General features: G+C 48.6%; 1 protein-coding gene across 1 annotated transcript in view; it reads right to left on the bottom strand.

Moving 5' to 3' along the window:
- CHSY1 (chondroitin sulfate synthase 1) overlaps positions 1-23,991 on the bottom strand; it is a 78,509-nt gene extending 54,518 nt beyond the window's left edge. The window contains exons 1-2 of the mRNA XM_068410502.1: positions 23,729-23,991; positions 13,637-14,132 (exon numbers count right to left, since the gene is read on the bottom strand). Coding sequence (XP_068266603.1) covers positions 13,637-14,132; positions 23,729-23,991 — 759 coding nt within the window. The remainder of the gene's footprint in view (positions 1-13,636; positions 14,133-23,728) is intronic.
- Between the last annotated feature and the right edge of the window lie 1,039 nt (positions 23,992-25,030).

The following is a 25,030-nucleotide window of genomic DNA, read 5'->3' on the forward strand; positions in this document are numbered from 1 at the left end:
GATGTGACTTCTGACTTTAAGGATTACAGCCATGTCACAGCAAGGGCCAGGAAAACAGCAGGTTGTTCCTTAGCTTGCACCTTGTAACATTTTACTGTTTACTTGCACTTATTTTAGACTGATTTCCCTTCTGAAAGCATTATCTCAGTCCTCCTCTGCTTACCCCCACCGCACGCCCAGCTCCCGCACTCTCATTAGAGAAACTGCCTGCAACTAAGGTCAAGCACATTTAAGGTTCACGTTGTCCTCACACTCCTTAAGGAGACAGTTTCTTCAGCAAATGCAAGTGACTGCTGCTCCTGCCCTCTCAGCACTTCCAACCTCAACTTTTACCCCTGTGTTGACCCTCTGCAAAGGTGAGCACGTGTAAAACAGCTCCCTGATTTACACAGGCAGCCAGACTCTTCCTCACGGCAAGAAACCGGTTCACTCTGAGCAGCAGTTACAAAAGGAGCAACATCTGCTCCGTCACCGCTCAGCAGAGCGTTGCACAAGAGCAACGCCTTTAGCCAGCCTGATACTGCAAACGCCAAAGGAATTCGGTTCCCTCGTATCTCTGCCCACGGGACCTCTGTTTAGAATATTTGAAATTACTTGGACTCCATCACACTAGTAAGACCCCCCCGGGTTTCACTCTGTCTCTCTTGCTTTCACCACCTTTCACCCTCAGGAGGTTCTTCCCATTCCTCCACTTCGCTCCCCGGTGCCAGCAGAGCCTCACCTGCAGCCCTGCCAGCTCAGCTTCCCCCAGGTTTATTAAGAAATCACCTTCAGAGAGTGCTCTGGGCCATGGTTCAGAACAGCTGACGAAGAACCACAGGTTTGTCTCTGCAGGGCTCTTTGCCTCCAGCTTAGTTCGTTCACTCTTTGATGCCCTCTGGGAACTGAAGCAGACAACGCTGATTATTTTTGCAATTTCTACCTGTGCCTTTTCTGCACCTAACTGGTAGGGAGGGGACATTTCCTGAGCCCACTCTGGGAAAAGGCCCATTCCGGCAGAAAATTCTCCCTCTCCCTCCTGAAAACAAGTCTGCTCCTGCCTCCCCTCACTCCAGCCCTGATGGTGGAATTTTAATTGAAGTGACTGGTGAAAGAGAGGAGGGAAGGTGTGGTTTGGCTGCAGGACACAGAGTCAGGACCTCTTAAACTCTACACCTTGCCCTGACGGTACCTCCTCCCGTGCCCCGGGGATAACCCCGTGCCATGCGGGGAGAGCTGTCGTTCCACGGGGTGGAAGGAGCATGAGAAAGGTTTGTGAAGCGCTTTGATGATGAAGCACAAAACTCTAGACCCAAGGTAACAGTTCCCTGGGAAATCAGGTTCCTCCAAGTTTCCCTGCGAGCAAGGTCAAAACCACAACCCTTCAAGCTTGCTTGAGCATAACAGCCAGTCTAAAATTAAGTTGAAAAGTAACTTCTCACCCTCTTGTGAAAGAGGCCACAAAAGGCCTAAATGCATCTTCAAAGCCTAAACAGATCTTCAACAAGAAATACTCCCCAGAGAGCAGGGCAAGTACAGGCACATGTTCACAAGCCAGAGCTGGGCGCTGATGCCAGGACCTGGGCAGAGCAGAGCTGCTGCTCTCGAGGGACAGGGTGGTGGAACATCCCATGGACATGTCCCAAGTCACCTCTTGCCACACTCAGTTACCAAATTTCAATATTTATCCACGCTAATGTAGCAGAAGAGAACATCAACGTCAGGAAGTCGGGTTTTTTTCCAGTTAAGTGCCCTGGGAAGGACGGGGGTCCCTCCGCACTGGTGCACACACTGTCTTTTGAGGCAGGTTTGTCTCTGTAGCAGAAATTCAACACACTTTTCCCCAGAGCAAGTTCTATTGTCCTGCAGTCACATTGCCAAATTCAGACATTTAATTCAAAGTGTGAAACAGAAGGATTCCAGTCCTGCTTTTAAAGGGAAAATCTCCAGGCTACCACTCCGCCACGTAACTAACACCAGCTTTGTTCAGGGCAGGACACAGCACAGCTCCCTGTCCTCAAAAGGAAAGGGAGGCAACATATAAACAACATATCACTGTACATCCCAGCCTCTGAGCCTGCATACCTCAAACAGTAACCAGTGCTAACAGTCTGAGGCACCTCGGCAGATGTATAGCCAAGCAGCTATAAAAGAGCCTTTGTGCTGGCTGCACAGAAACAAGGCATTTTCTGTGAGGAGACAGCCTCGACCACCTAGCAGAATAAACGGGGTTACACATTTCACACTTCCCCTGCACCAGGAACCGCGAGGGCAGATGGCACAAAGCAGATGCCGTGAGCTGGAGAAATGACCCGTTCGCTTCTGCGGAGCCACGTCAGGGATCTGGAGGAGCCACATTACAACCAGAAGGAAGATGACATTGCCCTCACCTTCCACCTTCCTTGCTTGCAGTTTCCGTATCGGAACTGCACCACTTGATATAAATTTGAGCAGACCTGCAATTCAGCAGAGACTTGCCCCTGAGGTAGAGTCCATGCAAAAGATCATCACAAATACTTCTGGTTCACCATCCACAGCTCCAGACAAAGGCTCTTCATCCTGCTGCTTAGGCACCCAGCTCCTGTTGTATACATTTTGAAATATTCTCTTCACCTTCACCCTAGTTTCCAGTTCTGAAATTAGGCTAATTCTTTAAGGCTGCAGGAGCTATGGTATTATTTTTGGCCTAGAAGAGATAAGAAACCACGAGGACAGTTTCTCCTCAACGCAAGCACATGCAACAGTGACGACACCATCGGCAAACTTCAGAATTCGGCCAAACACGTTACTCCACAGCATCAGAGGTGGCTTCCAGTTGAGCCCAGTAAAACGCAGCAATAAGGCAGAGTGCAACTGCAAAAGGCTCTCATAGCAAGTACACCACACATTTCAACTCTGAGGAGTTGGAGAGGGGGAAAAAAAAAGATTATTTGAAAAAAGTCAAAGAAAAATTGCTCTGTTCAACATCTGGAAAAGCCACAGCTCACAAACATTCCCAGGCAAGCAAAAGCCCTGCTGCTTTATGAAGATTAAATCTGCTGTTGTCTCTCAGTTGTTGGTTCTGGGTTTGGTTTTTTTTTAAATAAAGTTCCCCTTAGCCAAAGATATAGGAAGTGTCTTCAACAGGAGAAGGATATAAAATAAAAAGTGTCAGTTAAGTAATCTGTGATAAGGTTAAACAAACAAGGTGAGGTAAGGTAAGGGTGAGGTTTCTTAACAAATCATCTGTGATAAGGTTAAGTAAATTTCTCTTTTGTCAGGACAGCAAAGATACGCATACAAGGAAAGAATATTTTTGACAACAAACGTCAGAGGTGTATGTTCAGGAGTCACTCTAGTTGGACAAAATTGTTTTTAGTGAAGCATCTGGTCTGAAGGCTGTATGAAACCATTAAAAAAATTGGGTCAGGCATTTAACCCACTCTGCACCCATATGCTGAGGGGGACTGTAGGAAAAGAGACTTATAAAAACCTCAGACCTAACATACAGACAGTTCCCCATCGAATTTTTATGCAGAATTACACATAATATTAATTCTCAACACCCACTTACTAAGAACTTCCTTAGTCCTTACTGAGGACAAAGAACACTGCACTTACGCAGAGATGCTGATGACTGAACCCTGCTATCCCTTGGGCAAATGTTTTCTCTCACTGTAAGACAGTAACATATTAAAAAGTATGATTACAAAGGATTAAGGCAGCTCAGTTAATGCAAACTAGCGCACTCTCCTGCATTCCTCACTAATACAGCGGTGACATAACCAGCCAAAACATGTAGCTTTAATTCAAATAAGGTTTAAAGAAGTTACTGCCAAGTAATTACACCCATTGAAGGCCTACGAGCAGAGGAATCTTCATTAACACTCTGCTGCTATTCTCAGAGCACTTTTCTAACCAGTTGCACCAATCTGAAGTGGCAACCATGAACAAGAGCAGGCAACAAGTTTTCATGAACAAACTTGTGCTGGCCTTTCAGAAAGCACACCAACAGAAGGTCTGAGCACGGCCAAGAGGACAGTGGGCAAGGAAGCAGCATCTGAATGCCGGGTGCCTGCTCAGAGTGGCTGGGGCAAGCCAAAGGTAGGTGAGACTTCTGATAAGGTACTTCTCTCTTTATTGCAGTAGGAAGAAGGTGACAGTAGCACTTCTGGAATTGCAAGCAGCTTTCTACTACCCTTTTCTTCTTTCTAATGAACTGCTGTTATTTCATTGCTAATCCTAGCCTCTGTCTAAGAACCTGGGCTTAATCCACAAAGAGTGCTGGATGCTTCTGAAGACTGCTTCCAAGAACAAAAATACAGCACTCAGCTGGAGCTCCCTAAAGCCACTCAGTAGGAAGGATTAAAGCCAGAGACTTGGATGGAGCTCAGACCCAGTGGGCATGACCCTACCTGTGCTCTCTTCGTTACACAAGAGCTTGCCTTGCCTTTTCCTAACCCTCTTTCTAAGCTAATGACTCTAAAGCACTGGCTCTAAGAGCCTCACCTCACAGCTCTGCATAAACATTTAGGGCTCCCATCCTGTACCGACTTGTGCTCTCAGCTATGAACCAGAACAGATGCTAAACGAAGCAGTTTGTTCTACCCTACCAATGCTCCCAGGCCATCAGACTACCAAGTTCAGAAGTTGATCGCTGGAGCTTCATCTACGCTGCAGCCCTGGGAGCAAGCCCCAGCCAGCAGCACAGGTAAAATGGTGCTACACAGACTGCAAAACTTGTTGTGAAGCAGAAAAACTGCTGAGGCGCTTACTTGGAGAGGAGAGCTCGCTGTCGTGGCTTTCCCCTCATCAGCAATACTTCACAGCAGGGTACAACGCTGCAGTGTGGACAAAGCAGAAATGGAAAAAGGGACATTTCCTATTCTGAGTCTTAAAAAAAGACTTTGGGTCCCTAATAGCAATTTAAATCACATGCAGGCTTTGACTCTTACTGAAGTCACCATTACCACACAAGCTGCAAGTAACTGCCATGATGTTCAGTTGGCTCTCAAGAATCCCACGGATAAAAATCAGTCAAAATTTCTACTTTTGCTTCCTTATTGTAATAATATTTTAAACTAGCTCAAAACACACCTGAAAGAACCACTGACAACTAACTTGCTTTCACTGAGGACATCAGCAGAAATTTACTTTTATGTAAGAAACTAACCAGAAATAACCAGAACTTTCAGTTCTGCAAGGACCCCCAAACATACTTTCAGCCTGAAAGTTCAGAATTTACAGAAGCCAAACCAGTTAGTTCCCCAAGCCCTTCCAATTATGTTTCCAACTTCTTTGTGACACATAAAGGTCATTTTGGTCTAGGCATGCACAAAGATAATCCTCACCCTTCAGGCAATCAGGATTTCTGGCAAGATTTTAAGAGGTCTCCAGCTGATAACCATGGAAGTTCACACCACCAGGAGTCCAGATAAGCTTTTCACACAGGAAATTAGTGCTAAAAATGTTTTAAGCATTTTAAGGATCAATTAAGGATGGTGTAACAGTCCAGCAAAGTAGAACTAAGTTCTCTGCTCCAAGTCTGATGGTTTTAGGACACAAAACAGCAGCAGCAGCTCTTCAGCCAGGAGGTGTCTACAGGAAATGAGGTTAGACAAATCCCGGACAATTAATCCTCCGTGCAGTCAGATTACATACTCACACCATCCACAGAGCCACGAGACAACAGCGCAGAGCACCAAGTTAAACTGCTGCCTGCCTGCTGCGAGGACTGGGTGTTGCAGGTTGTCATCTCGCATCTTCCTTGTTCATCCATGAACCAATGGTTCTGCCCCCACAGCCTAAAAAGCCAAGCTCCTTACAGACACACGTTGAGTGCACTGGGGTACAATGCATGGGAAGACTCAAGATACACAGTTCTCATTTTTTATAGCTTGCAGCTGCAATAACTAAATAAATATAGCAGCACATGGAATGTCATCTTTTGCCTTGTCAACACCAGGAGACCACACAGCCCATCGAGGACAGTGATTTTAGGAGCAGGCAACTGGGAAGCAAAGAGGAATTGGCAGCTCCTGGGCTGAGGTGAGGAGTCACCTGGTGTTAACAGCTCTTTTCAATACTATCTCCCAGCAGCAGAGCAGTGACTGCAAACATGGTGAACTGGCAAAAATATACTTGTACAGATCACAAATGCATCCTCCGAGACTGCCCTAGTACACTGGCAGCCCAGAGAACACAGGGAAATGCTCCCAGAGCAGCCAGGTCCGTGCTGTGGCAAGGCAGCGTTAGCCTCTATGTACTATTTTCTCCAGAAGCATTAAGAAAAGCCTTCATGGCAGGTTAGTGCTACACACCAATACAGCTGGCTATAACCACCATCTAAAGCAACTCCGGATAATTATCCGTGCTCATTCACTCAACATTCAAAAGAAAATGATGTTTTACACTAAATTCTTGTTGTAAAAGTAACAAATAGATACTACATCAAAACCCACCATATCCATCCATTTAAAAGATCCACCTTTTGTTTCTTCTCTGTAATAATTCAATAGTTTTTATTTAAAAAATCCAAGTATTTCTCAAAAAAAACATACTCCAAGTATAATACAGCTAGCACTGAAAGCATTGGAGCTACCACCCTTTCGGTGACCTCAGCTAGTTTATATTAAACCCCTTCCCCACATCAGCACTTCATTTCTATTTCCCATCACCAAACAAGTCTGGCTTTTCTCTCCCATGCTTACAGGCTCTGACACCTCCATGCTGGTGGCGCTTTAAGCCACGCACAGAACTTGGCTTTGATAGACTGAGGGGAGAAATGCAAATATTCTCTCCAAATGTACACAATTAACGCCCCCTCCCAAACATCCAGGGCACAGTTACCCTCTACATATAGATCAGCTAAAAATTTCCATACTGAGTGCCCCAGCTGAAGACACTTCATGTCTGCTGCAGCTGAAAAAGGCAATTTTTTGTCCTTTTTTTACTGTCTAGTCACGTGGGACATTTCACAGAGATTCTGTTTACAGAGAGGTAGCCATGAAGTGGTTTATTCTCCCACCCTCGTCTTTTATATACAGAGATAAGCACTACATAAAATGCAAAAGGAAACCTGCCAACTCAAAGTTTGGTCAGACACAATTGACCCATGGGAGATAACTGACTACAGAGGTATTACTGGGGTTTATATTGATTAGGTTTGGAATTTAACCGTGTCCCTCCAAGGTCTCCAGTCAGGTGGGATTCACCTACGAGAGGCAGTGCGGTGCGCAGCTCTGATCACAGCACAACGGTATTTCCTCCAAGCACTGAGTCTCGCAGCTCCAGCAAGCCGTCAAGTAAGGATCTACCCAGCAAAAGAGGGGTGGCTTTCCCATCAGTTCAGAAGAGAAAGCTACATTAGAAAGCTGCTGGTCTCAGACTTCCTTCCCTCTGCCTATCCCCACTGCTGCTCAACAGAACAAACTCAAATCCTCAAGGACCTTCTGCGTGCCTTAATTAAGAAACCAGGATGATGAGCTATTTTATTAGAGCTCTTTGTCCTGCCATACAATGAAGGATTAGCCTTTCCTGACTTGTCCTAGAGATAACAACTAATCCTGATGGCTCCCTAAACTCAACAGGCTGCACAGATCCCAATTTCTAACCAAACCACTGCACTTCAAGACGACAATAGCTGGGAAAAAAGCAATACTTCTGCTTGCTGGATTCATGGTTGAAGCTTCTTTAGAGTGCACAACACCGTCAAAGCCCCCATTTCAGCAACCCTCATCTTAGGCATTAGATCAAGTCATCCAGCTAACTAGGGACAGATTAACCGTGTGCTCAGAAAAACTAGGTCAGTCTCCAACAGTCTCTACAGCCTGGGAATGCATCTACGTGCAAGCACAAATCACACAGCCTTCCTCTTTTAAAACAACAGCCAGCAGAAAGTCAACGAGATCCAGACTCAAGAGACTTGCACACAATGCTTAGAGCTACATACAAAGTGGTTCTTGATTTCTACAACAAACAAAAAACGTTTACCAACCTGAGTTCAGAGGTCACTAAGAAATGACTTAGTGATGTCAAGTCAGTTTTCCCTCTCTTGAAATATTGGGCTCTCGAATATTTAATTATTTTCTGAAGTGAAAGAGCTAGGTCAGGACTTCGGTGCAGCACTGAGATCTCTGTCTCCTATTCCAAACCCTCCTAACCCACCCCTTGGTTTTACAAACCCAAACTGCAGCCTTTGCTCTCCCCTTTGACCTCTCTGCCCTCCTCCTCAGCAAACACTGCTACTAAAATTAGGCCACAGTGGTCATACCACACCGCCTCCCCCACTGTTGTCACAGACTCCCTGTCACATCAGTCATGTATTTTAGTCTCACACTGAGCCCTGTGCATCACCTTCCCTGCCCAGATAATGCTCTTCTCTAGCCTTATCCGTGTGTCCTCTGACAAAATACCATTCCTCGTTACCTTCATGAAGTTCAATCTCCATCCATCCCCAGAACGGATGGCCATCCACTTCCAACTGAAGTCAAAAAGGCATCTCTTAAGTATTTCAAAGATAAAATTTAGTGCTTAAGAAAAGCTGATTTATAAACATCCACCATAAAACACTGGACATGCTTGTACCCTCCCTCTTGCACACACACACACAATTTGTATCGTAGGCTTCTTGAATTAAGAGATACAACAGGCTACACACACACAGCGAGATGAAAGTATCTCTTGCTGTCAAGGTTTGCCAAGTTTCTACGTTCTGACATAAAAAAAAAGTACAAGCTTTGAAGGTGGGATGATATTAGAGCGTCTGATTTCAGAAGTGCAGCTGGATGCTCCCACCATGAAGACACATCGAGTCTTGTATTTGCTGCCTGGAGTCCAAGGCAAGTGTTCACAGAGCAAGAGCGACCAAACATCACAGTCCAACCCCGCTGCTCTGCACGGACTGTGGTGAACCGAGGTGCTTCAGAGCATCCTGCCCAAAGCACCTCTTCACAGACCCCATCCTGCCCTGCTCTGAGCTGTGGAGCGCTGGCTGCTGAAGTTGCTGGGTGCTGCGTGTCGTACGTTAGCCAGCTAGAAACAGGCTGGATCTCGTTTTTCGTTACTGAAGGAAGGTTCTTTCTCAGAGGATAAAGCAAAGGAACTGAAGGTTAGTGCTTAACAGTTGCATCTGTCCCCAGTATTTCAGTTCTGATCAACCACTGCAGGACTTTTATCTTTTTTTGACTTCTGGCTATCTTACAGAAAACCATAAACTTCAGTTTTGCCCCTGGAAGAGTCCATGCCAGAAACAGTATGTTCTGACATTGCCAATGTACTTGGCAGATATAATGTGCACTTTAAGGGCTTCCCTAACTTCAGTGAATTTCAGAGTAGCAATTATCTTCAATTACTCCAGATGAAAGACCACACAAAACGTGAATTCAAATCCCCCTTCTCCCAGAAGCCCCCCGCTATCCCCAGTCACCACTGCCCTACTTTTTTCCTTGCTAACGCCCAGAAGATTGGACCCGTTCTTCCTTGATGCCCACGTTTCCTGATGCAATCGCCCCCTTTGTCACAGCTTCTTTTCCATGTATATTATAAAAAATCCTGTCTCACTTCAGGACATCTACGAGTACTTGCTGCTTTGGGGGAAAGCACAGCCCCCTCCACACAGACACACTTGCTGCTTCTTATCTAATTTCTCCCACTACCTCAATCAGAACAGAGGAAAAACCAGACAAAACATCTGGGCCTTTGCACCAGCAGTTAGAGGCAGCGTAAGCCGCTCCGTTGGATCCAGCCATTTCTACCACGCTGTAGGACACGAAGCAGTTCGTATCACCTGAAAGCAACGTGTGTCAGAAGGGTTTTATTACTGAAGAAATTCACGGGATATGTATCAGCATTGCCTTGATTTCTAGTAGCTACAAAGAGCTTGTATTAAAGTTACCGGCACTCTTAAGATGAGGATATTAAGCATGAATTAGAACAGTATCAGCAGCAGCTATGAAACAAGACTGAAACAACACAAAGCTACAGAGCAATGGCATCGCAATTCAGATGCCTTTAAAGGAAACATTAGACTCAAAGTGAAAACCAAGATCAGCAATACGCTGGGATTGTTTAAATCACACATGAGACAGCTAGTCATCAAAGCCGAAACCTGTGCTCAGGTTGAACAGCCAAGACCACGCATGCACCACACGGCAGTGCACGAGAAAACAAAGCTAGCATGTCTTTGTGATCCACGCAGGGTGAACTAGACAAACTACTGGCAGGAGGAAACAAGAGAAGGAAGAAGACTTAAAAATGTGAACTTCTTCTGAGAAGAACACCCATCAGCGTGCCAGAAGTCCAAAATATCAATATTCACTAGAAATGCAGAATCACTTCCTAGCAAGTTCAGTACAAGCCTTTTGTCCTCTTCAAGAGGAAGGACCGCGCTCTATAACGCTTCGTAAACTGTCAAGCTCCCATCTGTAAGCTTCAGAGATTTCACTGGAGATTTTTCTTCCAGTTTGCTGCACAAAATCCGTAGCTTTGCCTGCTCCACCCTATAGAGGGCTGAGTTTTACAGCTATTTGTCAAACAGCAGTAACAGTCTCCGTTTTGTTTTTACAACAATGATAATCCTTGCCATAAAGAACTCACATTTTAAGAGGCTCGTCTCATCTGTGACTCACTCGACCTGTCTCAAGTAGGGCAACAGCTACAAGCCTGGTCACAAGAGCCTAAAATCCATCGCGGGCTGCAAACTGCTCCTGAAGCAGCAGCCTGGGTGCATCAGACGAAGCTCCCCAGAGCCCAGGGAGCTTCAGTTCTCCTCCAGCTTGTCCATACTGCTGCTGCCTCTTTTCTGGGGTGGAATGAAACAGGAAGTCCAAAGAATCATGGTGTCAATTCCTTTACTGTGCTTGCTGAAAAGCTCCTGACGGCAGGAAGAGCATGAACAAATCTTCACAAGTCTTGAAATGGGCAATAACCGGTGCCACTAATGAAGTGGTCTAAGAGGCACCGCAGAGAGCAGCAAAGTGACAGAAACACAGGAAGGGGGGGGGGAAAAGGGTTTTGAGACAGACTGCTGTGAGCAGAAAAAAGCCACAGAGCCAGGCCTGGAGATGCGTTTGGGCACACCACCAGAGCCAGAGCCAGGGAAGATGAGCAGCACAGTAAAGACATTGTGGGATCCTAAAATCAGAGAAAGAGGGCAGTGACAGTCATGGAGATGAGTAAAACTACTCTGGGCATAGAGCCCACCGCAAGAACAGTGCAGGGAAAAAAAACACCCGCGCTGAGGTCCGACAGGGCTTTCCATGTCCGAGATGCTAAGAATGAAAACCAAAGAGCTGGGGGTGACACAATCAAAGACCTGGGCTCCTCATTTGTGCTGCCAGTTGAGACTCTCCAGAATAGGAAGTGCAGGAAGTGAAGGAGAAGTCTGAGGTTTGGGTTTTCTGAGGCCAATGCAGTTTTGTTTGCTGAGCCTCGTGCTGTCGCTGCTTCCCTTTCGACGGGAATCATGAAGAATGTGGTGGCTGTGCCCCAGCAGACCAGGCACAGATAAACTTTTTGCTCTGTCAGAAGCTCACTGAAATACAACGCTTTGCATTTCACTTACAGTGGCCTGTTACTTGATGTCCATGAATGTACAAGACATGGAAAATGTCGCTTTTACACCAAGCTGCCCTAACATAGCTGTTAGGACAGCTGCGTTGTTTCACACAGCTATTGCTTTATCTTAAATAAAAGATCAGGCACATTTAATCTAGTTGTCTGGGCAATGAGGGGACCAGATCAAAAAGAAGAAAAGATGACAGCTTTTTAAGCTGGAAAGCCTCAACTAAATGAGTAGACCTATTCCTTGCAGAAGCAGTGTGCTGTCATCACCAAAACTCTTCCCTCTCTCCAAACCAGCTGAGCCTTAACATCTCACACTCACGGATTACTTCTGAACATCTTACAGTTTATACACTTCACACAAACCAATTTTAAGTAATTCATGGGAGAATTCACTTGGGAGAATCCAGCACTACAGATAATTTAGCAGAAGCTGATCAAACAAAACTGATTTTGAGAAAAGCCCAATCTAATTCTGTCAGATACCATTGCTAGTGTAGTTGTGTGTTATTGTTTTAGCTATTTCAAGCCAAAATTTGATCATACTGAATTCAGGAGGTCTTTGCAAGTTTCAGTAGAACCAAATGCTGACCTTCAGTAAGTTATCAAATGCCACATGGTACAGCCATTCACACCAAAAGTTATTTCGACTCAGAAAGTCTAGATTAAAAATTTTATGTTGCTAAAAACTGTGAAAAAAGTTCCTGACTCCTTATGATGGGCTAACCACGATGCTGGCAATACATAAACTGGTTCTAAGTCTGTGATCAGGGAACGTGGAGAGCCCCTGTTAGTCCAGAAAGTCTTTATGCACAATAGATATGAACGAATTACTGCAGCTAGAAACCTCTTTCCCCTTCCTCAGAGGCTTTCCCATGACTGAACTGTGACCTGAAACGAAGCAACAGCTTTTGGGGGCAGAAATTCAGTGACAAAAGTTTAACCCAAGTGAAAGAGCAGGTCAGCAGCAGTATCTGTCGTCATCTGTGACCACAGCTCCTCTGTCACGCGGGCAGAAGAATCCCCCTCCTTACCACAACTCATAAAAGGACAAAACAATAGTTGCGTACAAGTCATAAATGTTTGTGTTAAAAGACAAACTGTTCACCCTCTCTTCTGCTCTCAACTTCTCCCTTATTTCTAAGACAGACCCACCACATTTTCCCTGGTACTAGAGGGGAAACTGCAGCTCCAGCCCAGCAGGCGTTTTCAATCAGACAGTCTGTAAACACCCAGGGACTTGCTTCAAAGAGCCCAGCACACCAGGGCAGGAGAAGCCCCCCTCGCCCCTGGGAGAAGCCACCAGCCCCCAGCACCCAGCAGGAACACCAGCAGGAAACTCTGTCACAAGCAAGCTGGGGACTCTCTCAGTTTTTCTTCCCCCAAGATGCCCAACCCGCAGCCACATGAGCGTGGGCAGACCCTGAGTTGCAGTGTAAGAGCGGTGGCTTGTCTCTGCTGACGTCAAGGACCTGCTCAGTGGGTGTCTGCGGGATGGGGCTGCCAGCGAGTCCCCTGAGCAGCAGCAGAGTTGGGCTGTGGGCAGGCTGAGAGGCAGCTCAGCACGCGGGGTGACAGTGCCAGCCACAATGAGACATCTCTGCCGTGGCTGTAGTTTGGGAAAAAACTGTCGCTGTCAGGGAGAACATCTGTCAGCCTTGCACATTTCAACTGCAGCAAGAAACATGGTAATGGTGTCATCTATTTTCCACACTGACACCATGACGTACCCAGCTAAAGAAGATAAAAGAGGCTTGGACAGTCAAGGCTGCAGGGACCTGTGGCCATTTTGATTTAAGCTTATTCTCTGTCTAAATAAAAATAACTTATGAATGATGAATGTTCCTCCCCTCACCCCAATGTGCCTAATGTCAGGCTCCATTTCCCTCCTTACTGTTGCACTTCCATATCTGTGTAGGTCTCTCCCCAGGTGACACTTGTAGGGAACAAAGAGCATAGAAACTGTACGGCTGGATGGTCAAGCTGAAAAGGGAGGTGAGCTCTGGAGGAACTGCTGTACAGCCGTACAACAGCAATCCCCTGCTGCCAGCCTCTCCCACCCTCTCCTCCACCTCCCCCAAAACACACACCGCGTTCTCCGCGCCCTCATCCTTACCTCGTAGGACCATACACACTGCACTCCCGCAAACCTCCGAACGCATCTTCCCACTTCCACGTCCTCGTGGGTGGTGTACATCTCTCGCAGGCACTCGCCAATGTGGGGCACCATTCTCCGCAGGACCTCCCGGCTCATGATCACTCCTGGTCCCCCCATGCAGAAGTTCTCACCCGGTTCCAGCGCCAGCTTCCCCATCTCCTCTGTGGTGCCGAGGCCAGTCTGCCCGAGAAAGAGGGGCTCGCTGCTGTTCAAACTCCTGAGGAAGTTCTCCAGTTTGTCCCCTTTGATGTAAACGTCATCATCAGCTCTCATAAACCATTCGTATTTGTCCAAGTAGTGGTCATGCATGTATTTAAGCATCATGAAAGATTTCTTCTGGGGTGGGTAAGAGTCATCTACACCTGGAAGCGGCACGATAGGGATGGGAATAGAGGTGTCCGAACCCTCGCTGGAGAAGAATTCAACCTTGCCAGGAATGGTTTTGGACCACGTCCTAGATTGAAAAAGACAATAAGAACTAATTAAGTATGCAAACCAAGGCAGGCAGAGTGCTACCAGAGATCGCTCGAAGGAACTACACCTCATCTGCTTTACAAATTTTCTTTTTTAATGCCTTGAAGGTTTATTTTGTTCCATGCAAAGAGGGACATTCACATGGCACACAGAGCAACACACAAAAAATTCTGACGTGACAAGCAACTGAGTATCATTTTTGCAGCTGTATCTGATAGAAAAATCATTCCATAGTAGCAGTTCACTAGTGGCAGGCAGGCTTCCTTAGGCACACTCAGTATTGGTCTAACAGCTATCGGTCACATCTAGAAGAGCGAAGCCAAAGGGAGCCAAGATGGGCAAACAATTCACATCAACTGGATTTAATGCCTCCAAAGCTTCCCTGCAAGTTAGTCAGCATCATTTCCACCTCCCAGTCCCCCTAAGCCCACAAAAGCTCAAATGGGCGTTCAGAAGTACCGACTTCCAAAGAGTAAATAGATGCAAATTTCACAAGTACTTGTGAGGAGTCAGTATCCTGTGGGGAAACCAACCAAACAGCAACTTCTCTAGATGCTACATGGAGAAGCAGATAGGGCTTTGACAGAAGAAAAACCTGTCTGTTGGTGACAGCTGGAGAAGCACCAAGCATGGTAGCAACACCAACCTCAAATGGGCCTGCCCATACCAGCAGAGGACCAGTAGAAAAGCAGTCCTAAGAGACGCATGCAAAACCTGTAATCCCAACAGATGACCTGCTGCTACCAGCATCGGCACCTCCAGCAGCTTTCCACACACTTCAGACCAGATTTTAGCAGAGAGGAACATCACAAAAAAAGGAGCCTTTTCTGTGCGAAGCAGCACAGCAACGACATCTGCTCCACACCTTCCGTGCTCCTCTCTGCCAAATCCAACCCATCTGCGTGGGCAAACTGGGTCACTTATATTGCAGGAAGAGATGCAGGATGATTCCTCAAGGCAGACTGCAGAACACTTAACCTCCTCCAGGGAGGATTGTCAATCATGTAACTGTTACAGCCTTGCCCTAAAAATGATGAATTTTAAGCTTTCAGTACAATTTTCTCAAATTCTACCTGGGAAAAAAAAGCAGAGTTTGTGTATCCTTCATAGGAACTCACAGAAAACTATTTTCATTGGTAAACCAACAGGTTTTGCCCCTTTTTGTACAGGAGGGAATATTTTCTAATTATGTTTGGCAACTATGCTCAGAATATAACCTATATTCAAAGCTGAATGTGAGAACACTCTCAAGGTAAAGGACACAGTATTCCCTCAATGCATCACTGTCACTTTTACCAGATGCCTCTCAATGGAGGTTTCTTGCCAAAAGCAGAGCAGATTTTGGGCAGTACAGACCATCTGAAATTTTAAATCTCCAGAATTAGCTACCATACAAAGTGTGAAATGTAAAAATATTTCAGAAGAATTATTCCTTAAGTTCCATTGGGAAACGCAAAGGTATTTAATTAGTACTAACTAAACATCAAGACTTAACAGTTGCACGCTAATTCAGCTTTGTGTAATGAATAACGCCCAATTACTTTAAACGCTTTGACTTCTGGATTTCTTACTGCCACGGGTAGTGTTTCATAGGAAAAGTTTAGATCCCAGCTTCCCAGAAGAACACAGAGTGAAGCCCATGGAAACACTCCCATTGACTTCACAACAGAGGTGATGAGGACTTTAATCATCAGTGATGCAATTAACGCACAGTACTACCAGTTATAAAGCCATATCCTGTTAAAGCATTGAAAACTGCCCGTTTTAAAACGAGACACTCATATCTTGAACCTTCACTATTAAGGAAGTTCCGCTGTTTATTTTCAGACACCAACACTCCACATACGAATCATCTGGTCTTGAAGGAAAAGGCTACATGGTAAATTGCCCTTCCCATATCAGCTCCCAAATGAAGCTTAGAAGACTTCTTCATTAAAGGTACTTGATGCATTTGAATTTTAATCTCATAGAAAGAAAAGGCAGAAGAAGCTACTGAGAAATGCAGCTCATCTCACCCACTGTGACCAGTTCCCAATGCAGCTTTGAGTGGACTCAGGACACTTTCCAGACAATCACCAGGTGAAGTTATAAGCTGAAGTCTTGCAGAAATTTCTGCTTATTGACTTTTTTATTCAAAGCAAACAAGAAGTTTTCAGACTTGCTCTCGATATCCTGAAAGATCTGCCTTTGTAATGATTACAAACTATGGACAACGCAGGCTGAGGGAGCTGGGGGTGTTTAGCCTGGAGGAGAGGAGGCTCAGAGGTGACCTTAGTGCAGTCTACAACTACCTGAAGGGAGGTTGTAGTGCAGTGGGAGTCGGCCTCTTCTCCCAGGCAACTAGCGCTAGGACAAGAGGACACAGCCTCAAGCTTCGCCAGGGGAGGTTCAGGTTGGACATTAGGAAGCATTTCTTCTCAGCAAGGGTCATTAGCCATTGGAAGGGGCTGCCCAGGGAGGTGGTGGAGTCACCATCTCTGGAGGGGTTTAAGGAAAGCCTGGACATGGCCCTTAGTGCCCTGGTCTAGTTGCCATGGTGGTGTCAGGGCAATGGTTGGACTCGATGATCCCAGAGGGCTCTTCCAACCTGATTGATTCTGTGATTCTGTGTAATGTTTAGCTCCTTTCTGGGCAGTCTTCAACTCTTTTTTTTTTTTTTTTTACACCACCACCCTTCTGGCCGTTCCCAGTTTAAATTTACTCCCTACTCTCCAACCAAGTTCCTTCACCTCAGGACCTCCCTAAGTATTGTCAAGAGAAGAATTCCCACTCAATGGAGAGGGAACAAAACGCACGTACATCCATAAACCCTGGCACGTTTCATCCCCAGTCCTTGTATTGCATTAAAACCCTCAGCTCAAAGCCAGTTTGACCGCATCTTCTCACGGATCTGGGTCACATTTAAGTTTCATACTAAACCAGGAGTAAACCAGAGACACATCTCTGCACTCGTGGGGGGCACAAGGCACACAGAAAGACCATGCCCTAACGATAACCACAGCCCAAGGATCAGTGTGCAGCTCGGGCTGGCACCACAACGTTACTTCAGCCTTGGGATCTCACGTCGACCATGCCCCAGCGTAGCTTGGCTAAGCCTTTGTTCCTTTCCTGCGACAACGCCATTTCTAGGATGAGACTGTGAACTCAGACAGACAAAATATGCTCCCACATCGAAAAATTGCCTGAGCGCCTGCGTTAACGCAAGCGCTGCTCGGCAGAGGCCAAGACAATGGCAGTCACCATGTGCTGCTCCTTAGGGCTCAGCCACAGCTCGCTGCTCCACACAGCCCCTTTTTGGGGAGAGCACACAGAACCGTTTGCTCAGGAAACATGTTGTTGCACCCAGCCAAAGAAGCCAAACCACAGACTGTAAGATCAACTGTAAGTACATCTCTCTGACCCCAGCTACCAGTAGAACCAAGGGCTGGTAAGTGCAGGGATGAATTCTGATCAAAGCTACTTGTAATTTTTTTATCTGACACTGCAAAGAATCAGACCTGGCACAGTCACAAGTGATTCTGCAGATCAGTGTCTTAACAGCTACGTTTCCCACCAGTCTTCCCACCTCCAGTCCAGTTTATCGTCTCTGCTCTCAGGTTATGGGCAGCAACCTGACTCCTTCAGCTCCTCAGCCACAGAGTTCTTGTTTCAACACCTTCCTGCTCCTGTTGCCCCACCAGCACCCACTCCCACTGGCTGATACTGCTTTTCTGATCAAGGCTTCTTTAGCATAAGACTTGCAGATTGTACCTGCAAATTAACTGTATGTTTGGTAATAAAAAAAAAAAAAAACAAAGGAAAATATTTTTAGCAAAACCTGACACCTTCCTTTCCCCCATGAGGGCTCCCCGTCACCCTCAGCTGTTAAAGGAAATGTGGTCACAACATTTCTGCCACCAGGCTCCTGTATCTACACCTGCAGAGACCGACCACCTCCCCTGCCGTGATCGCTGGTGGCCTCAGCCAGCTTAAGGCCGTCTCAACTGTCCGGAGAGAAATATCAAGTTCTGAATACAACCGATACGTGCACTGAACCGGTCATTTAAAAACCCAGCAACTGCACTGCTCTGACAGATCCCAACCTTATCTCCTCTCTGTAATCTGAATCTGCTTGGTTAAAAAGGAGGATGTGCATGAATCAGGACGGCAAGGCTCTCTATTACCTTCCCCTGGAGCAGCACTTAAAACATGCACAAGGGTGTGCGACCTGGTTTCTCTCAGCACACAGGGCACATAATTCCAACAAACCAGAAGCTACTGTTGACAAGGGAATCAAAGTGCAATTTAAACAAACATATACACAGCAAAATTAAGTAACGCTTCCTCAGAAGGAACCTCTTAGGACTGCTCTGATATTGGTGGCTAACAAGTTAATTTTATCATCCCTTTACTGGTCTTGCACGTGGGACATCCTATGTGTACCCTAATCTGAGCAAGTCACCAGCAAACTGGGTACAAAGATTTCATCTCACCTGGTACAGGTATTCATGCAATACGTAAAACTACGTGCACAAAGAGCGCTAAAAAAACCCAGTATTTTCTAAAAAGTGACCGCTACTGTAGTCACCGAATGTTGTCATAAGTCACGTCTTCATTTATAAAGAAGTTAAAAAAGCATAGCTTGGAGCAGGAGAAGCACAGATCTAGAATGTTTTATCTTCAGTTTCCAGTGTTTATTATTTATTTGTATTACCTTGCTCTGTTATCAGCTCTGCAGACTCAGCAGAAGCATAGTCAGCAGCGTTATGCAGACAGTGCTCCCTTTGTAGAGACCCAAATTGGACACGATTACAAAAAAATGTATCTGGTTGTTGTCTGCAGCTTGGGAACCTCCCTTAGAGGAGATCAGAGAAACCATTTAAAGTTCTGAGAAATAAGCATCTTGTATAATTATGCTAAAGAAAAACATAATTTGTGAAGAACTCTGCAAGATAACGGACCTAAAAGACTGATTTCTTGAATACATGGTTCAGCTAAATTTCATGTTGCGTTAGGGCTAGTTTTGTGTAACTGCTCTTCAAGGTCCCACCTTTCCAGCAGCGCTTGCTACAGGGGAAGCAATGAACCACAGCTTAGCCAGAACTGCGCACGGAAACCAGCACGCTGCTCCTGCACGTGGTACTGCAGATGACCATCACAAGATATCAGAAAACAAGCTGTTCTTTAAAATTTCCAGAAAGGTTTCAAAGAGCTTGTCAGTTAAGATCTGCATTACAGAATTCAGATTTTGAGGGAGAGTTCCTTTCAAATTTTTGCAGGACAGCTTGGTATCTAGCTTGAACAGAGAACCCAAGCAGCTTCCACAGCTCCTTAGAGTCCTTTGAATTAAACTCCTCCAATTTCAAGTGATGCCAGTTTTCTGTCCATGGATACCCATCCACCTTCCTTGGGGAAACGGGCAGAATCGGATCCATCATCCATAGGCACACCGGTACTCAGTGGGTCAGACGAAGACCAAAGCCCAAGTGTCCCAGAGGTTTGGGCCATACGGTTATTTTGGGGTACGTAGGTGACTGTGTTTCTCCTTATCCCCCATGCATCAATGCCAGTTGCTCTCACTGTATTTGTTTCATACTGTTCCTTAAACATTCTTGCAGATTTTAGGTAACTGCTTATGGCTCGGAAAGCCCAAGTATGTCATACTTCTGCTAGAGGATACAAGAGCAGGACACACTGAGTTCTCGCTATGGCAATACCATGGTATAATTGATACATTAAGCAAAACATGTATCGTGCTGTCACAATGTTCAGAGTCACTTCACACGACCTCCTCCCGAGAGGCAGCAGTGCATGTTCCACAATCCATCCTATTACCTCACTAGCAACCAGAAAGGACCAAAACCAAATGCCACCCAACAGCCTCGACCTAGGCTCTGAATTTAAAGGAAGCACAAAAATGTGGTTTGTATTACACTTCTGCAGCAGCTACTGCAGGCTTAGACAGATAATACAAACTCCTTTAGAGCCCAAATCCTTCTGGCTGCCTTTCACTTAAGCTTTTCCAAGTACTCAGGTATTTATATTCCAGTGCAGTCTGTTTTCTATAAGCCACCACAAACAGCGTGGCATCACGTTCGAAACGGAGCCTCCCAAAGGGCAACCTTCTGCCGCGGGCGTGGGACTGCTTAGCACGAGCCCTGGCATCACTCATGGTCCTCGTGTGTGTGGCCTCGTGGCACTTCAAGGTGCCGTGGGGACTGTCCCAAACTAAGAAGTACTGAGGCTGTGTTCCTGCAGAGATATTGCCAAGGGCCAGCCTCTGACATCTCGCCATTAACTGCGTTCACACTAGTCTCCTGCCACGTTTCCCAGGAAATCTAGTTGCTACGCAAAAGGAAAAAAAAAAAGGGTTAACTGCCTGATATTTCTGTTCCTGAGACAGCAGACTTAAATCTTCTGGGAGACTGCTTATTCCCATCCTCTCCTTCCTGCAGCTCTTTTAGGACAACTCCCCTCAACTGCAAAACCATTAGCACATATTGCTGCACTTTCCCTGAACCCCCGCCATCCCTTAACTCCTTCCTGCACGGCTCTTTTCCTGACTATTTCTTGTCCTTTGATGTGACACCGCAGTTTCTGCTGCTGCACCTCACTGGCCTCCTGGAAGGGAAGCTCTGCTAACCTGGCTGTCAGATGCAATAACTGCTAAAGCTATAAATCTGCCCTCCGAAAACCTGTAGATCTAAAGCTTATTCTCTGCTTCGCAGACTACAAAAGCACGACTGTTTCAAAGGGTCGGTGTCTCCTGAAAATCCAGCAGCCCCGTTTTGCCTTGCAGTGGTCATTTTGCTCATGATTGATGTTCAGGAAGTGGATTGCTTCCCCTCTCGTTAGACCCTATCTGGATTCACAGCAGCAAGGATCAGCAAATGCTTTCCGCTCCGGTCCCTTTTAGCTGTGTCTGTAAACGGCCTTTGAGCCACAGCAGTTTGGAGGTATTCAGCCTCTGAATCCCTAATTCCTTTCAGCGCTCTGGCTAGCGTGGTATCAAGGCTCTGCACATGCTGCCACCCCGGGAATGCCTTGCTAGCAGCTTCCCATTTCACTCCCTGTGCCAGCGATTCAGCTCCCCAGGATGCTTTGTCCATGTAGTAATCCCACCAATTGTCTGCTTGAGTACTTCATGGCAATCAAAAGCCATTTAAGATTTCAGGTTTGTCTTCCTCTCCTCCCCTCCCCACCTCCCCCCAAAGATGTCTTCCTGTCACCAAGACATTAGCTTGTTTCTTTTACCAACAGAGGGGAGAAAAATGCATTTAGCCCTACCGCAACGTTAAGAGGTCTCTTTATTCATCCCTTCCGAGAGCGGACATCAGCTCTAGAGGTTAAACCAAAATAGCAGCGCAGCAAAAAGCAACACGCAGCCCTCCTTCAGAGGGCTGAAAGAGCCCGATTCCATTAGCCAGATTTGTTAAGTTGCATCTTTAGCCATTTTTTTTTCGTGCACAGATGTTGCAGACCTAGTTCTGTAAACCCAGCTCTCCCACAGCACGGGAGTGTTTAGCAAGCACGGGCAAAGCCTGCGATAAGAATCCTTCCCCTACCAGCCAAGTGAAAACGCTCCACAACTAACACACATCTCTGGACAATACGGTGATAAATTTCCCTTTCTTGAATTCTTGATGTAAAACCTGATGGATGCTGGACAAACTATTCTGCCATAAAACTTGTTACATGATGTCCCAACATGACTCCAGCCTTTCTGTATGTAAATGCTCATGAGATTTGCAATCCAAAATGCTCCATCCCACACAGTGAAGAATACATAACCCTGAAGAAACAGATTCTTTCACCCATTTCAAAGCATCAATCACGCACTCTCTGCAACTTAATTACAGGTCTACTGCTGAAAGAAAGGATTAAGTTTGCATTAAAAGTGTCGTCGGTGGACAATATGCTTTAGATTGCCCAAATTAAGCAATTCTACTGCATTTGATGCAGATATAAAGAGAGCTACAGTTTCTCAAAACTGGGGCTGGGCACGGGGAGGAGGAGATGGTTCGCCACAGGCGGTTTTGCCATCCTGCTCTCACTGGCCAATAGGGCCAAGTACTTCTCAACCTGGACAGGCAGGAGATGGAGAAGAGTGTGTGCTAGTACAAGACTAAAGGGGATGTTTTATTAGAGAAAGATCCTCCCTAGAGCTCCTGGCTGCTCCTCTGACGGCACTAGCTGTGCAGTGCTCAATCGGAGCCTGGGTATACCCGAGCTGACATTTTAGCTCTTAACTCCTTCAGGTTTCCCAAGCAGGCTTCCCGCGCAGCCTCCCAGCACTGCCTGCTGGCGCGAACCCCGGAGCAATAAGCATATTTCAGCAGAGCGGAGAGTTTCTCCAAAGCCACAGACACGTCTCTCACAGAAGAGATGATTATTCTGATGCTGCCAAGGCTTTGGACAGAAGTCCCGTTAGCACGCGGCGCTCGCAGCGATACCCAGCTACGGCCGGAGACCACGCCACGGGCTACAGCGAGCGGCACGTGGTGGAAAGCACAAAGGTTGCCCCTGCTCCAAAAATAAGTGTATCCAGGTAATAAACACATGGCTCAGAGACCCCAATTCCTGTGCTAGCTTCACCAGCCCGAAGCTTGGAGCGTTTCACCCAGGCTGACTTTCCCCATTCGAGCTGTTTCGCTACCTGGTCCAGCCTTAGCAACAGCTGTGGCGAGCGGAGGCTGATTTCACTCTTTGTTCCCAGATGCGTTTTCTGGGTCTCGTTCCTAAGCACATGCTCTCGGCTTGGCGCAGCGCTCTTTTTTTCCTATCCAGGGGGTTACAGCGGTCTCCAAAACTTTATTACTAGGCTGTCGGCTCTCTTCAGAAGCAGCAGCCAAGGGCTGCACCAGTGTGACCCGGCCATGCTCAAGGCAGCGGCACTGTGGGAAGCACTTTGACGACCGTGGCTCCCCCAGAGACCAGCGGTACGTGCCCCCTTGCTACCGAGGGGCTGCCTGACCCTAAGGCAAGGCCGCTGGGTCTGCCTTCCAGGTCCCGGCGCAACTAGACCGTGTGAGAGCATTAATACGACTCAACTCGACCCCTCACGTCGAGGGGTGACCTGTCCGGGCAGCTCAGGGCACCTCTCTCCCCCTCACCCATCACCCCACACCCCGGCCCAGCCGCCCAGCGAACGCCCCGGCGCTGCCCACCCTGCGCCCGGGCTGGTGTGAGGGGAGCCGGGTCTGAGCGTGCTCAGAGGGGCCCCCTTCGGCTCATACCTGTACCGGGGAATGGCGAGCGGGTCCCCGGGCCAGCGGGGGCATCCCGGCCTCAAGGGCCGCGCCGGGGGACACCTCCCGCCCGCGATCTCCTACCTCAGCCGCCCCTCAGGCGACACGGCCGTGCCGCGAACCGAGCACCGCGAAGGTGGCCGAACCCCCCCGAGCGACCCGAGCCTCTCCGAACCGAACCGAGCCCGGCCGAACCGACCCGAACCCAGTCGAGCCGATCTGAACCGAACCGACCCGAGCCCAGCCGACCCGACCCGACCCGACCCGAGGCCAGCCGAACCCAGCCGACCCGACCCGACCCGAGCCCAGCCGAGGGCATCCGAGCGGAGCCGCCCCCCCGCCCGCTCACCGGTGGGCAGCCACGGCGCGGCTCCGCAGGTACTTCTGCGCCGTCATGACCCCCACGAAGAGGAAGCTCTGGGCCGGCGGGCCGGGGCGGCGCGGCGGGGCGGCGGCGGGCGGCTGGCGGCAGCCCTGCGGGCGGGCTCGGCGGGGCCGCGCCGCCGCCGCCAGCTCGGAGGCGCGGGGCAGGACGAGGCGCGAGGCGAGCACGAAGCCCAGCACCAGCCCCAGCAGGACGCTGAGCCAGGCGCGGCGGCCGCGGCCCGCCATGCCCGCCCGGCCCGGCGCCGCGCCGCGCAGGCCCCGCGCGGCTCCTCACAGCGCCGCCGCCGCCGCCCCGCGCTGCGCCGCCGCCGCCAGCCGCGCCGTGTCGCCCAGCGCCGCCATGGAGAAGGGGCAGGGACGGGAAGCGGAGGGGAGGGAGGGAAAGGGGCGCCCGCCTCCCCGGCCCTGCCCCTCGGCACAGGCGCCGTGTGCGGCCCGCGCCGCGCTGCCCGCCGCCGGTGGCTGCGCCCGGCCGTGGCGGTGGTGGCGGGGCCGCCGCGGGCGGGGGGTGGGAGGCGGCTGGGCCCGGCCCCCGGGCACCCCACGGCCCCCCTGTGTCCCGCCGCGCTGGCGCACGCGGGGGCGGGGACCCTGCTGAGGGCCTGGAGCCTGGGGTGGGGAGGGGGACCGAGGGATGTGACCCCCGTGAGGGGACCGAGACCCGGGATGTGACACAGGACGGGGACCAGCTCCCAAAGCACCACCTTGGAGCGGGACCACAGGACAGGGACCAGCACCCTGACCCAGCTCCCCACACAGGGGACAGGGATGAGCACCCTGACCCAGCTCCCCGCACACAGGACAGGGACCGGCACCCTGACCCAGCTCCCCGCACACGGGACAGGATCCCTGACCCAGCATCCCCCCCTGGGACCCCAGAACCTCAGCCTGGCTACCCAGACCAAGAGGCTGGGACAGGAGCCTGACAGAGCATGGGTGCTTGGATGCAGGGGACTGAGACCCCAGACATAACCCCAGCACAGGGACCCCAGCACAGCCCCCTGCACCAAGACCCCAGGACAGGACCCTTGCTCAGGAGCTGGGACTGGGACTCCAGCCCAGCCCTTCTGACTAGGATGGGAAGGTACTGGAAGTCTGGTACCCTGACCCAGGACAGGCACTGGGTGCCCTTGCCTGGTGGCAGAGGTCCATCACTGGTCCCAGCAGAGACCCAGCATGGCTCACGCTGAGCCCACGCAGCCAGAAACACACCATTCCCATCTCTGCATGGTTGGGTCCTGCTGCCCAAGCCCCGGGCCTGCCC

The sequence above is a fragment of the Nyctibius grandis genome, chromosome 11, assembly GCF_013368605.1.
Source record: "Nyctibius grandis isolate bNycGra1 chromosome 11, bNycGra1.pri, whole genome shotgun sequence".
NCBI classification, from domain to species: domain Eukaryota; kingdom Metazoa; phylum Chordata; class Aves; order Nyctibiiformes; family Nyctibiidae; genus Nyctibius; species Nyctibius grandis.